At 40.1% G+C, this 13171-nt stretch overlaps 1 protein-coding gene across 3 annotated transcripts in view; it reads left to right on the top strand.

The window, feature by feature from the left end:
• LOC120811217 (RNA-binding motif, single-stranded-interacting protein 3) overlaps nt 1-13171 on the top strand; it is an 89491-nt gene that overhangs the window by 69584 nt on the left and 6736 nt on the right. For all 3 annotated transcript variants that reach the window (XM_040166460.2, XM_078094166.1, XM_078094165.1), the window contains 4 exons: nt 4373-4479; nt 7736-7779; nt 10982-11078; nt 11857-11907. In XM_040166460.2, the coding sequence (XP_040022394.1) occupies nt 4373-4479; nt 7736-7779; nt 10982-11078; nt 11857-11907 (299 nt within the window). The remainder of the gene's footprint in view (nt 1-4372; nt 4480-7735; nt 7780-10981; nt 11079-11856; nt 11908-13171) is intronic.

Raw genomic sequence — 13171 nt, 5'->3', positions numbered from 1 at the left:
AAGAAAAAAAACTGGGAAAATACTGTGGACAAAAATGGATATTGTTGTGCTAGGGGCAACAATTATCAATTCATGCATAACTGGAGCAATCATTTTTGCTCATTTGATTTGGTCTGAATTGAATTTCTTCATATCCATTTCCTGTTTGCTAGGAATTGACGTACCTGAACTCTTTAGATACCCATATATTTGGTTCAGACTTCGTTAATTAACTTGACATGCCCAAAAGTGATGCATTTTAGGGGGCAGACACCGCCATTCCCGAATTCATCATTTTATGTTACAGAGCCGCAAAAGTGTGAGAAGCAGGGGTCAAACAGACAATTAAAAATGTCCTTCTTCCCTTTAAAGCCCTCTTGTGAAATGCAACAGATTGTAGTAATGTAACTGTGAAAGCAAGCTGAATAATTAATTTGATGCGCCGGGTTTCCGCAGACAGGTAATCTTGTCTCTTGAGGCTTTGCTGCTGTTGTTGCCGCATGATTGTGTAGAATAAGTTTCACTACTAGGAATAAGTAACATTCGTTATTGTCATTATTATCATCTGTATTTATGGAGCATATCACTGTGCCTGTGAATAAGTTCAATATTTTCTTCCTTAGAGAAATACAAAGTATCACATGAATAAAAAGATTATATATGTCTTTACCTCATGTGATTTATAGCACATTTGTTTTTATAAGGCAAATACCAAGTCCAAGAGTACCAAGAGTCAAATGCTGTAACTCATTCGTGCAGATGTGCAGCGGTTGTATCACTAACAAAAAATGTCATATAAAAGGTGCAGATCCACTAGAGGAATACCAAAAACTACTTTTAGAGCAGTTTATTTAGTTATATTGACTCCACTTTCTCTTAAATAGGAGCACATGCACATACAGTCATAAACTGACATACACACATTTTTACACAACGTTTTTATATTCATCCCACACGTTATTCTTTCATTTAATTTATTTTGCTGTCTCAAGTTACAGTTTAAACACTGATACAACCATATCTGTATTTTATTTTGACACTAAGTGAGATGTGAGATGCCAGGTCAGTATAATAACAGATTTGTCAGCTTTAATAGCATTAAACTCAATGTCTATTGAAAAAAAAAAAGCACTTTCTCCATTTAGGGGCCTGTCCAAATATCCTGCTCAGCTCAATTTCCCTCAGTTATAATGTTGCATGATTTTCTCACTGGATGTCAATATGAGGGAAATTAAATAAGTGAATTAGATTTAGCAGAAACTGCCGAATATGTGAACTGAGATTTCAAAATGATTTTGCTTTCTTGGGATCAACTACTTAGTCCATAGTACTTTTACATCACTAATTCTAACATTAAATGGTGCCAGTTTTTCCACAAGCACACAACTTCTGGCGTCTCTGTGATATGCTTGGTGCATGTAAATAACATTTTCAATTCAAAGGAGACTTTTCTTGTGAATGCCAAGGATAAATACTTGCTTTAGATCACCAGGAGCTTTTTTTTGATGTGGCCCTTTAGACCAGAGGAATAAGAAAGTGTCCTGACTATAAACTTGACGAGTTGTCAAACGTCAACAATGTGGCTTTGTCTGTCACGCCAGTAAAACAAAACAGTAACAGAAAAAAATGCAGTGTGTGTGTCCTTGTGACTCATTTTCATACTCATGCAATCATTTATCCCACAAATAAACAGGCCTCAATTAACTTATGACTTGTGAGGGCATAAATACATTCTATCCTTCCTATAAACCTGACAGCTAAACCCAATCCTGTTCTAAAAATAAATACAATTCTTTTAAAGTTGAATTCAAAACGAATATGAATGATCAATAGTCCGGTTTTCATTAAGCCTATTAACAAATATGGATTCAACCCATTCCCAACTAATGGAAGGTTTTTATATTTGTGTTGTATCACTTGTGTCACTAGGGTTTTTTCCAAAGTCTCAAGAATTAGCATTGATAATCACCAAGGGACCGGCCAAAGACCAACTTAGAACTATCACCTGAGTCCGAGTTCTGCTTCTTCTGATTCACATGACAATACATCCAGGTGACCGAGAAACTACTGCGGTGGAGTGATCGTAAAAAGAAAGCGTGCGTTTCAGCACGCTCAGATTGCTGCTGCGTTGGAAACAGTCCCCCAGTCCTCTCTTCCACATTGGCATTTCTCCTTTGTATTCTTTTATTACAGCTAGGACAACATCAGTGCTGCACAACAAAGAATAACAAAATTACTTTTTTGAGTGAAAATCATTGTTTTGACAAGTTCTATGGTGGAACGAGGAACTATGCCCATTTTTCTAAATCGATAGATGTTATTCCTTTGGTCTGAGTTAATACAAAATGAATAGTAAACAACAACAACTTCATCCCAAAATTCACAAACTTTCTCTCATGTACAACGTGTGGAACTGCGCTGTAGACGATGATTAGGAGCCACGTCGTGGATGAAGTGCTGAAGGACTAATCTAGCCATTCTTCACGGCTCCTTTGATGCCATAGAAACACAAGCAGCAATGAATTAAACATACTTTAGGAAGTGAGTTTATGACACTAAGCAGTATTGCCATATTCCTTTGATAGCTTTAGCCACTTCAATAACTCCCCTCAGCTAAAGACACCCATGTCTCTTTCACCACGTCGCATCTCCTCCTTTTGTCGCGATTAAAAAATATCCCATCACATGTAATTCTCATCACACACCCACACACAGACTGTTTACCGAACGTATATGAATGCATTAAGGGCGGCTCAAAGAGAAAGCGAGCGAGAGAGGGAGTGAAGAGAAAGTTGAGTAAGAAAGGCAAGGGACTAGAACAGAGGCCCAGCAAAAATCATGTTACAACAGCATAATGACAAAGTATCCCTAAATGCTGTATAATCACACAGCTCTGTTGCTCAGTCTACTTACCTTAGGAGAACCCATTCAGGCCCCAGGCTTTCCAAATAACTTGAGCCTCAACCTTGAGCGTTGAATGTTTTCCTCCGCTGAGAAAGCCTCTTCTCATTTCTCTGTTTACAGACACGAAGAACCATTTTTCTTGAAGTAGGTGATGTAATTGCGTAGTTGCTTTCATAATGTGTGAATCAGTACGAGAATGATGATATCGTCTTTTCCAGTTCATAGAACTTCACGTCTACTAAGAAGTGATTTATTTCTCAGCTACACACAGTAATGAGGATTTGACTTTCTCTGCAGTTGGAAATCATAGCCAGTTAAAAGAGGCACGAGTGGCAGCTAATATCCTCTTTTCAGATACAGTCAGTTACTCAAACATGCCTTGGTGGACATATTTAAGGAGCCAATTGTGAGGCAGTGCAAAGAAGTAGGTGTTTGATTCAATTACAGGGTCACGGCTTGTCTTTCTACAACTGAATCAGGCCTTGAAGAGAACACCTGTGGGTTTAACAGCAACACCACAGTGTAGGGTCTTTATTATTTCAACATCTGGCAGTGGAATTTCCTTTTATTTGAATGCACTGCTATGATAATCTGCTGATGGTTGCTAAGCGTCACCAATTGCCAGTTATATTATTATCTAATTGATTTGTAGTTCTTTCCTTGGAGTGAAACTAAAAGTCTATAACCAATTTGATCCATTCAATATGAATATCTGACCACCGTAGTGTCTTCTCTTAGTTTACTTCTCTATGTTTGGATTGTACCTTGATTGTGTTTGTTAAGTCATGCTGCTGCAGAAGCATTTCCATGAAATGGAGGCAATTATTCACACTTTCTTGCTTTCTGATAAATTCTATGCTTTTAATAATAGATCGATACAGAACAAAGCCCTTTTATGTCTTTTTCTAATCCTGCAACAAATCTGGCACTTCCTGCTTTTTCAGAAGCCTGTAGGGTTTTGATGGAGGTGCTGTGGTTGAAGGTGAACTTTTAGCTAATCCTATTTGTAATCAAGGCTTTCTTCTTTCTCTGGTGCAGAAAAGGGACATGTTGTCTTTGGAGCGATCACAACTACGGTCTGTGGCCCGAGGTCAAGCTGCGTGGTGTTATTTAGCGTTACAAGAATGCTTTTTGTTTTTAGTTTGAACAACTCTCACCATGCGTTGATGATTAGCCTGTGGCTTTGTTTCTACGCCAAAGTGTGGTTATAGGGGTTGTAGAGATGGTGTGATAACTGCTGTTGTTTGGATGTAATGGATTGGGGGGGGGGTGGAAGAGATAAACGTAAGAGCAAAGGGACTGTTTTAAGGTCCAACTGATTTATGTTATGTTTTTTTGTTGAAGCCGCAGCATAACGCACTGTATTTAAATCTAACCTTTGAAATGGAACTCTGCACATAAGAAAGTTCACCTTTTCCTGCTATTAATATGATGAATCCACCCCTGTGGGTTTGTCCTTGCCTCCCTCTCTGTCTGACTCACTCTGTAGCCCCTGCAGAGCCTCTGCTGTGCAAGTTTGCTGATGGGGGCCAGAAGAAGAGGCAAACCCAGGTGAAGTTCCCCCAGAACGGGCGGCCGTGGCCACGGGAAGGAGAGGTGAGTGTATTCAACCATCAAACGAAAATCCGCAGTACCCATTGTAAAACGTCTACTTCAACAGCTACCGCTGCATTTTCTGAAAGCGTGAGTGGAAAGGTGAAACTGTAACACAAAAAACACGTCTCAATCGGTTTGTTAGAACGTAATCCTTTTCACCCCGTGGCACGTTGAGTTTTTCCCGGGTTGAAATATCTAATATTTTCTATTTCTGCATTAGCCTCTCATTCCTCACAGTCAGAATAAGTACAGTAGTTCATTTAAGTGTTTTAACATAGTCACAAGTGCAAGTACAAGGTTCGTACAAAGTAAACTGATCATAATATTTAAAGAAATGACACAGAAATCACACTCTACAAAGGATTATAGTTGTACTTTGCAGCTCTGTGTCAACTGCTGCTTCTCAAGGAACATTACAGAGGGTCTTAAAGCTCTTCTCCAAAAGCTGTGAATATCTGGCTGGTGTTCCCTTTGACATCAGTTTCTTTATTCATATTTTGGAACTACATTTAAATAACTTGACGGGCCCCCTGCGGGGTCATTATCAGCTTTCATTTCCAATAACAAACCGTGGGCCTAAATAGAGATGCTGCTGACAGTATGAAAGCTGGCATGTGTTACGGTTCCTCAATTCAAATTACAACGATTCTGCAAAATCCAAATGGCAAGTGTTTTTTCTTTTGTTGAAACTCCCACCTCCAGTCTGTCATCTTCACACAAAATGAAGTGGATTGAAAGCAGATTGATTATTGCACAATGTACGGAGTTCAGTTAAGTTGTTAGTGTCAATACCAAAGCTTCAATTTGCAGAACAAGGGAAAGTGAGTCATAAGGTCGCCACCTACACAAGTGCAGTTTTGAACAGTTTCCCGAAATTTGCATTCCAATGGAAGTTGGGAAAGAGCAGGCTGGTGAAATGAATCAAAATGGAAGCAGGCTGAAACATGTGTGCGCTAAGAGAAACAAAAACAGGATGCCACAGTACGTGCATGGCCTTCATGTGTGTAGCAAGCACAGATTGCAGTTGTTGTTTTTATAAAATCAAAGAATGCTGTATAACATCAGGGTTTAGTTAACATTAAAGGCTCCAGTGGCTTTTTCTTTTTTTTGTGGTCCTGTTGGCTGTTTTCAACATTTGTGAATCATCAACTAGTTAAAAATAAACGCTCAGTTCTTTTGATTGAGATTCATTTGTCACTTCCCAAGTCCTGACAAGCCCCCCTTGGCCTTGCTGAGGAAAAGCTTCTCTTTGGGGGTTTCATGGACTTGCCCAACTAATACAAGCATCTGGACGTGGAGGTACTTTGAGGGGCTTCACTGCGTCCTCACAGTCAGTCAGCTGACCCTAAACTCCCAGAACCTCTCACTCCTATATGAGTCTGACCTTATTGGGACTGTGACATGAGCATGTGATACACACACACACACACACACACACTGTTTAGCAGAGAAACACACATACAATACACATGGGCTAACAATGTGGCAATCAGCCCAAGGGCACGGACGCGTCAAAGCCCCCCGAACTCCTTTCAAAATAAAAATAAGACACTCGTGGTTGTTTGTTGTCTTTTTCAACCATTTTGTGTCTTCTTGTGGCCATTTTAGTTCCCTCTGTAGTCGTCTTTGTGATAATTTATTTGTTTGGGCTCCTGGTAGGTCCACTCAATAATCCATCAACGAAGGACACATGGTGACTGCTCACACAGAGTTAGATAAGTGGTACATCTCTAAACATACACGTTCATGCACTAATGCTGACACAATACAGCCCTGAGAAATACATTTTCAGTCTCTGCTGTTGGATGAAGGAAACTTAGAGGGCAGCGAATATAAATTCAGCTGACGGTGATCACCTGGATTCCTTTGTACATGTGATGTAGATCGAATCCGATGTTTGTCTATGAAAATAAATCCTTGGCTTTGGAATGATGCATATTCGCAATTTTAAGTCATCAATCTTTGGCGCTGTTATTTAGCTCAGGCAGTTTTAATTCCCCAATCCTGGCTAGAACCCATTGGCGCCATTTTATTAAAGGAAAGAAAAGCATGGCAGTAGAGTTCAGCATCAGGGCAAACTTTGATCCCATGTGGCAACTTTGAGAAAAGAGACTTTTGTGGAGTGTAGAACAAGTCAGGCCAGAAGAAGAGGGTGAGTGGGGCGCTGATATAGTGAAAGATGAGAGGACTGAGATCACTACTGATGCTTACAGTGTGATCAGCCTTTTCATAAGTTAATGAGACGTGTTTCAAAGTTCATCATGGAGAAATAAAGTCTCATTAAATTGCCCATTATTGGGAAATGAGACACAGATAGAAAACATTCATTGAGCAAACATAACTCACTTTGATAAATACTTGAAATATTTAATGTAGATGAGGAAGGTATAACACATATTTACTGTGGAAATATGTGAGCACGGGCAATAGTGTATACTGCTGTAGGAAAATAACAGAATGGTTCCTACTTGTTGCTCCATGGCCAGCACTTTCTGCAGGAGTGGTGAGAAAATGTATTGTCAATCAATATTTTAAAACAGGCATGGAGATGAGAACTGGAGCAAGATCTCTGAAAGGAGCAATTCCAATGGCACTCAAAATGTTGTCTGCGACTGGTCGGTTCATAGTTAACAGTAAAACTTTTTATGTTGACTTTGTGTTGATATATATTTTCAGGAAATATAAGGTTTTCTGATGCGTTCTCTTTTTTTACTTTGTTCCAGAAATATTTTTGAAAATATTAAGGCTACTGTCATATGTTATTTCCAGTCAAGCTTACTACAAGCCTGTTAAACCAGGAACTTATGTTACAGCCCTATTATGCAGCCACACTCCTCCCCCAGTGTCCCTTTTCTGGTTATTTTACTATAGCTGGATGGAGCCTTTTTAACATGATAAATGCAGTTTTGAGTGATCCACAAACTCTCACCTATTCATGCAAATTTAATTTCATTATACATGTTTGTTTAACTAGCTTATTTGAGAGTTTTTCTTGTCCATTGTTTCTTACTCAGCAGGTCTTGTATTCAAATTGGTGAATATAGGTCAAAGCTTTTCAGTTAACCGTTTAAATTGTGAAAATATTCTCCTTGGTAATTCCTTACCTTCCTTGGCTGGACCCGTTGTCAAAGAAAATATTGCTGTCAATCACAATCAAATAACTATTTATAGCGCAATATTGTAATGAGAAAGAAATCATCCAAAATATACATTTAACCTTTTGTTGTGTATTTTCTCCCTTTATCTCTTTCTCCAGAGTGGTATGGCATTGACGTATGATCCCTCCGCGATGCAGAATGGGTGAGTGGATAATTCTCGTCTCTGAATTACAATAATTTTCTGCGAAATGTACTTTACATGCACGTTCCGTGCCAAATATTTGTAAAGCCCCTGTTTATACCCCTTAGACTTTTCCACAAAAGCATAGATGCAAATAATAAAACACACACATCAGCCAACGGTAAGAACTGACGTCATAAGAGTACTGGAGAACATGCATACATATTTGGATACAGCCCACGCCGCACATTAAAAACACACACTTTGTCTTACCATTTGCCCTCCTTCTCACATCTGACTGGTGCAGATGGGGTACTTAATTATGCACCTATGCATACAAGCTGTCATACTTGTAGGTTTTGATTGCAGACAGGGAAGTTGTTGCAGTGCCGTTGTAAGACTTTCGTCAGCCGAGGCGATCTGCAGTTCTCCCTGTTTCAGGGGAAATAGGAGATCGCTCCTCTCTGCTAGGAATGCTGCTGTTGATTCTCCATTGTCATACTGCTGATTTACTATGACTCATCTCTGGTGCCTTTGTTTGTTGGTACATGCTCGTGCCTGTGAAAACGCATGCTCACACGTGAGCATCTGGGCACCTTGCAGTGCTTAAACCCCCCCTTGACCTGTCTTTCGAGGTCATCGGCGATCCTTCCGGCGAATCGCTAAATGACTGTGAAATGCTAATGCAGCTAATTAGAGAGGCACAAAAGCTGGGAGAGAAGAAGGTCGAATAGAAAGGAGGGGCCGGGCGGGGTCAACACCAGGGCAAAGGCTAAAATAAAGTCAGCCCAAGGAAAGGGTAGGAACTAGAAAATAATTACAGGTTTGCAGTCTTTCCGAGCTTGAGGACGGCTGGTTTCTAGGGTCTGATGCCAATCTGCTGTTATTGGAAACATGTGTCCCAACCAACCGGATTGCTTTGGCTTATAGCCCACCCTCTCTTTTATCACGGAGCCTTTCTCTGGCTCTTTTCTGTTCTTAATCTCTTGCCTCCTATCTGCATGTTCAGTTCGCTGTCCTGTTTCTTCATCCTCTCCTTTTCCGTTCCTCGGTTCTCACCTCTCTAACTCTGCCTTACAATCTTTCTTCTCCATCTTGTTTTTTCTGCCCACACACCCGTACACGTATATGTTTTAGCACGCTCCTCCGCATTTCTCTGCTGTAAAGTAACTGAGGTCGGCACTAAATCATTCCCTAATTTTTTTCCGGCCAAACTCACACTTGGCAGTGCAGAGAGGACACGATACATTGCCAGGTTTGAAATTCAATCTCGCGGTAATTCGCCGTTCGCAATTACATGTTTTATTGTATTGTTTAAACAGCCGTGCTGGAGTCGCTATTGACAACGTACTGCTCAGGACTAATAGCCTCCATCAATAACCTTGTATCTGTCCTCTACCTACTATTTCTCTCCCAATGCACGTCGCCCTAATGAAAAATACGATGAACACAATAAGAGAAGTGTATTGAATAACATGGCTGCGTTGTTTCATTTGTAATCATCAGTGACAGTAATACAGTATCTCTAATGCAAGCCACGCACTAATTGTACAGTCAGGAAGAAGGATCCACACTACAAAATCATCAAGTGTTGTTTTGTTTCATGTTTCAGTCCTTATATAAATATAACACAATGCTGCACCCACACTCTCAAATATGCATACCGGTCTCCTTCAAACCGCTCTTAAAATGCATGTTTTGAAATGCATTGACTCACTGAACTGCATCTTACTTTATATTCACTTCAAATTGCTGAGGTACTGTTTGCTCTGTCTGTTTTGTTGCCACCTTGTGTGATTTGAGACGATGAAAGAGAAAAAAAAATGAAATGCATTGTGATTATTATTATTATTATTATCATGGAGCTGAGCATCATCAAGATAAAAATATATAATGCCGTATTTAATGAGATGTGTCTTTCTAGAGCTAAGGTCAATGATGTGTGTGTGTGTGTGTGTGTGTGGTATAACCATTGAAGCTATACTCTACGCTTCTATTTTGTAGGCTTCAAAGCACCAAGTAGAACATAATAATCCAACAGGGAGGCTGCATGCACAAGGCCAGGACAGAGGTAGTTGAAAAAAACCTGAGGGTTTGCAGTTCAGAACTGCATGTGCTATTCACTGACTAAACAAATGTTATGTGAAACAGAAAGTGCAATAATAAAGCGGTTGACCAACCTATTTCACCTTGGAAATGAAATATATTCTGGTGTCAAAGTGTAGAATAGCAGGTAAATAACACTGATAATAAACTGATGATAGAGTGGATATTGTATATTGTTATGCGTGATACAGAGCTTTATGAATGAAATGAACATGTTAAATAATATCATATTTAGCAGAATTAGTTTGATATACCTTTGAAAGTAAACCAGCAGTGTCTTTATTCTTCCAAAATGTTACGTTTAAAAAAGAAAAAACGCATAAAAAGTTGATTGTGGTAAATCAGCTTTTTAAGCGTTGGTTGCGTATGTGAGAGATGGATAGAAGAGGCCTTTTTGTTTTCTCTCCTCCCTTCCTCCATTATTCAACTGACACTTTGGGATCGATTGTGCAAAGCAACATGGCCTGCTGGATGAAACATGTCCTCTCTAGGTACACAATGATAAATAAAGCACTGCGAGCCACCGCGCTCCACCGCTGCATCGCTAAGGAGGCGAAGGGGACAAAAAGAGAGAGGGCCAAATCAGAAGGGCAAACAATGGGAGTGACGTAAACTGAGTAGAAAATGCAGATGCTACAGATGCAGCTCCCTGTGCTTAGTGCAGTGTGCGTAGGTTGGAACATAGGGGGCAAGACAGAAATATTTCACCCACTCACACATTAAGGCGATAATTCATTATCATGCATAGCAGACTCCTTAGTAACATGGTGTTTGCTCCGGTGAGTGTCAAGTCTAATTCAAAGACGACTTTGATGGTGAGGCACAGAACGAGGCTGCAATATGTTATTGTTTCCATGACAGCCTTGATGATGTCTGATACATTTTGTCAGTGATGTCTTGAAGTGCACTTTGTGGTTGAAAACAAAGACGTACCAAAGGCTCATTTTCACCTTTGCATGTGGCTACATGTGAAGAGCTAAAAAGAGCTGTATGGGCGGAGGAGCCTCTTGATTGACGCCACATTTACGTCCTGTCAACATGCTCTTGGTTCTGCTTTACCCTGCTGGGCAGTTGAGCAATTTTTCATAATGTAACACGTTTCTTTTTCGCTGCACAGGTTTTACTCGTCACCTTACAGCATCTCCACCAATCGGATGATTGCACAGACTTCGATCACACCCTTCATCGCTGCTTCGCCTGTCTCCACATATCAGGTGTGTGGACCCCTCTCACAAGTTTTGCTGGCCGGAAGGACTCCAGATAAGCTAAATAAGTGAATATGGGGTTGCGTATTTAGAATAATAAGTGATGGTTTCATTGTGTTGCTTTTTTCTTCCAAATTCCGGGTACTTGGTTAAACTGTTACGTCTTCTTCTAGTCACTTCTACAAAACACAAGTTCAATTTTCAGCCATACATTTTGCCGTTGCTAAACCTCTCTGTCCAGGCCACAGATTTAACTGAGCATTCAATGATCAAAGCGGACTTTGATGATGAAACCTCCGCTGCGAAGCAGTAATTATTAGACTTTATTGCTCGCTGTGGCCTTTATATCCTCTTATAATTGCAGAATAACATGCTGTATAGTGGACCCTCAGTTAGGGATGTAATATCCGTTAGGACACGCTGCTGCAGGTACTGAGGCTCTGAAATATGCTTGTAAAGACCAGAGCTAATGATTCATCTTTGTCTCCTCTCCTCTGTGTTTTTCTCATTATGGCTTTGCCATGCTGCCTTCCAATTCACCTTCTTTATGTTTTCTCTTTTTCAATTCTTTAACCACTTACAACTATATTTATAATTTCCTCCCTTCTGTATCCGCCTACTCATCCCCATCCTCTTCATTTTCTCTTATTTATTTATATTTCAACACTCAATCTTTTTCTGTTTCCTCTATCATTTCTGATTTAATTGTCATCACCGGTACATGCAACATTGGTGCATGTTGTCATTTCCTGCCGTTGCTTCTCCCTGCGTCCTCTCATCACCTCAGGTCCAGAGTACATCGTGGATGCCACATCAACAGTATGTAATGCAACCTACAGTAAGTTTTTAAGACCGCTCTATTTTTTGTTCTTATGTCATGTAAAGCATAGACATTTATTGGATCGTTCCAATTGTGACTGTACGCAGTTTTTGTTATTTTTCATTTGTTTCCCGTATGTCAATGCAAAAGATGAAGCAAGTAACGGAAAATGATCCAAATAACAAAACAGAAACAAAACAGCTTCCCCACAAGTGCGGCACGTGACAGCCAAACCCATATCAGTGCTGAAAAAAAAGAGTAAGCCCTGCATGCGAGTCTTACCCTGCTGAATCAGCCGGTGCACGACCTCCTTTAACAGCAGAGCTCAGCGGAGTTTGTAATCCACAATAGAAGGTTGCTCCCTGCTGGTTTGAAATGAGACTGCAGATACAAAGCTGACTTCCAAAGGTGTGGTTGATCGAAATGTTATACTGATATTAAAGTGGATATTAACGTAAACAGTGATGCACACACATATTCCACATAATTGTCAGAAGAAGAGAGGCACATCGTTGCCTCGCATGCGTAATACCTTGTTGGTTTTTTCAAAGCGCAGCAGGTTTAATGAATAAGGAAATCACAGATTCATATTGGAACCACACCATTACCCTGAAAGGCTTCAGATAAACGGTAAACCGTAATCACCTCTTAAAGATTTATTCATCAGCAGTTTACAGTTTCACTGGCTCTGCTCGTCTACAGTGCAGTTCAATAAACTGTTTTTTTTACTAGCCTGTAAACTCATGTGATTTAACTACACGCCTGCCCTGAAAAGTGGCGTGAATAGATTAGATTAGATTAGATTCTCCGTGTGAAAAATATTTCCATCATCGGAGAAGTGATGAAGTACAATGAGGACATCCGTGTTATTAGTGTGTTAATCAGATTTCAGACACGCCACGTCATGTGGACACCCAGGACACCCCATGACGACGCTGGCTCCTCCGGACTTTTCTGGCTCGCTCCTTTCCAATAGATATGTGTCTAAAAAGAATGATCTGTCGTCCAGATTTCTATCTTACCAGCAGGGTTTTGGAAACATCTGCCGACTATATTCCTGCAAAATTCAGTAATGCTCCATTGAAACTGTGACGATAGTTAGAAGCAGCACAGATATGTTATCTCAGGCAGGAACTGAGGGATTCCAGCAACCATCGTCATATATTGTTAAATTAGTTCAAAATTCTATTGTCCTCCTCTCTACAGTTCTCGTTTCCTTCCTCTTTGTGTCCGTGCTCTAACTCCTAAAAATATTCTGTTGTCATGTCTAATTAAAATTATG

This window comes from Gasterosteus aculeatus, chromosome 20, assembly GCF_964276395.1.
Source record: "Gasterosteus aculeatus chromosome 20, fGasAcu3.hap1.1, whole genome shotgun sequence".
NCBI classification, from domain to species: domain Eukaryota; kingdom Metazoa; phylum Chordata; class Actinopteri; order Perciformes; family Gasterosteidae; genus Gasterosteus; species Gasterosteus aculeatus.
This window is presented reverse-complemented; position numbering and strand designations above follow the sequence as displayed.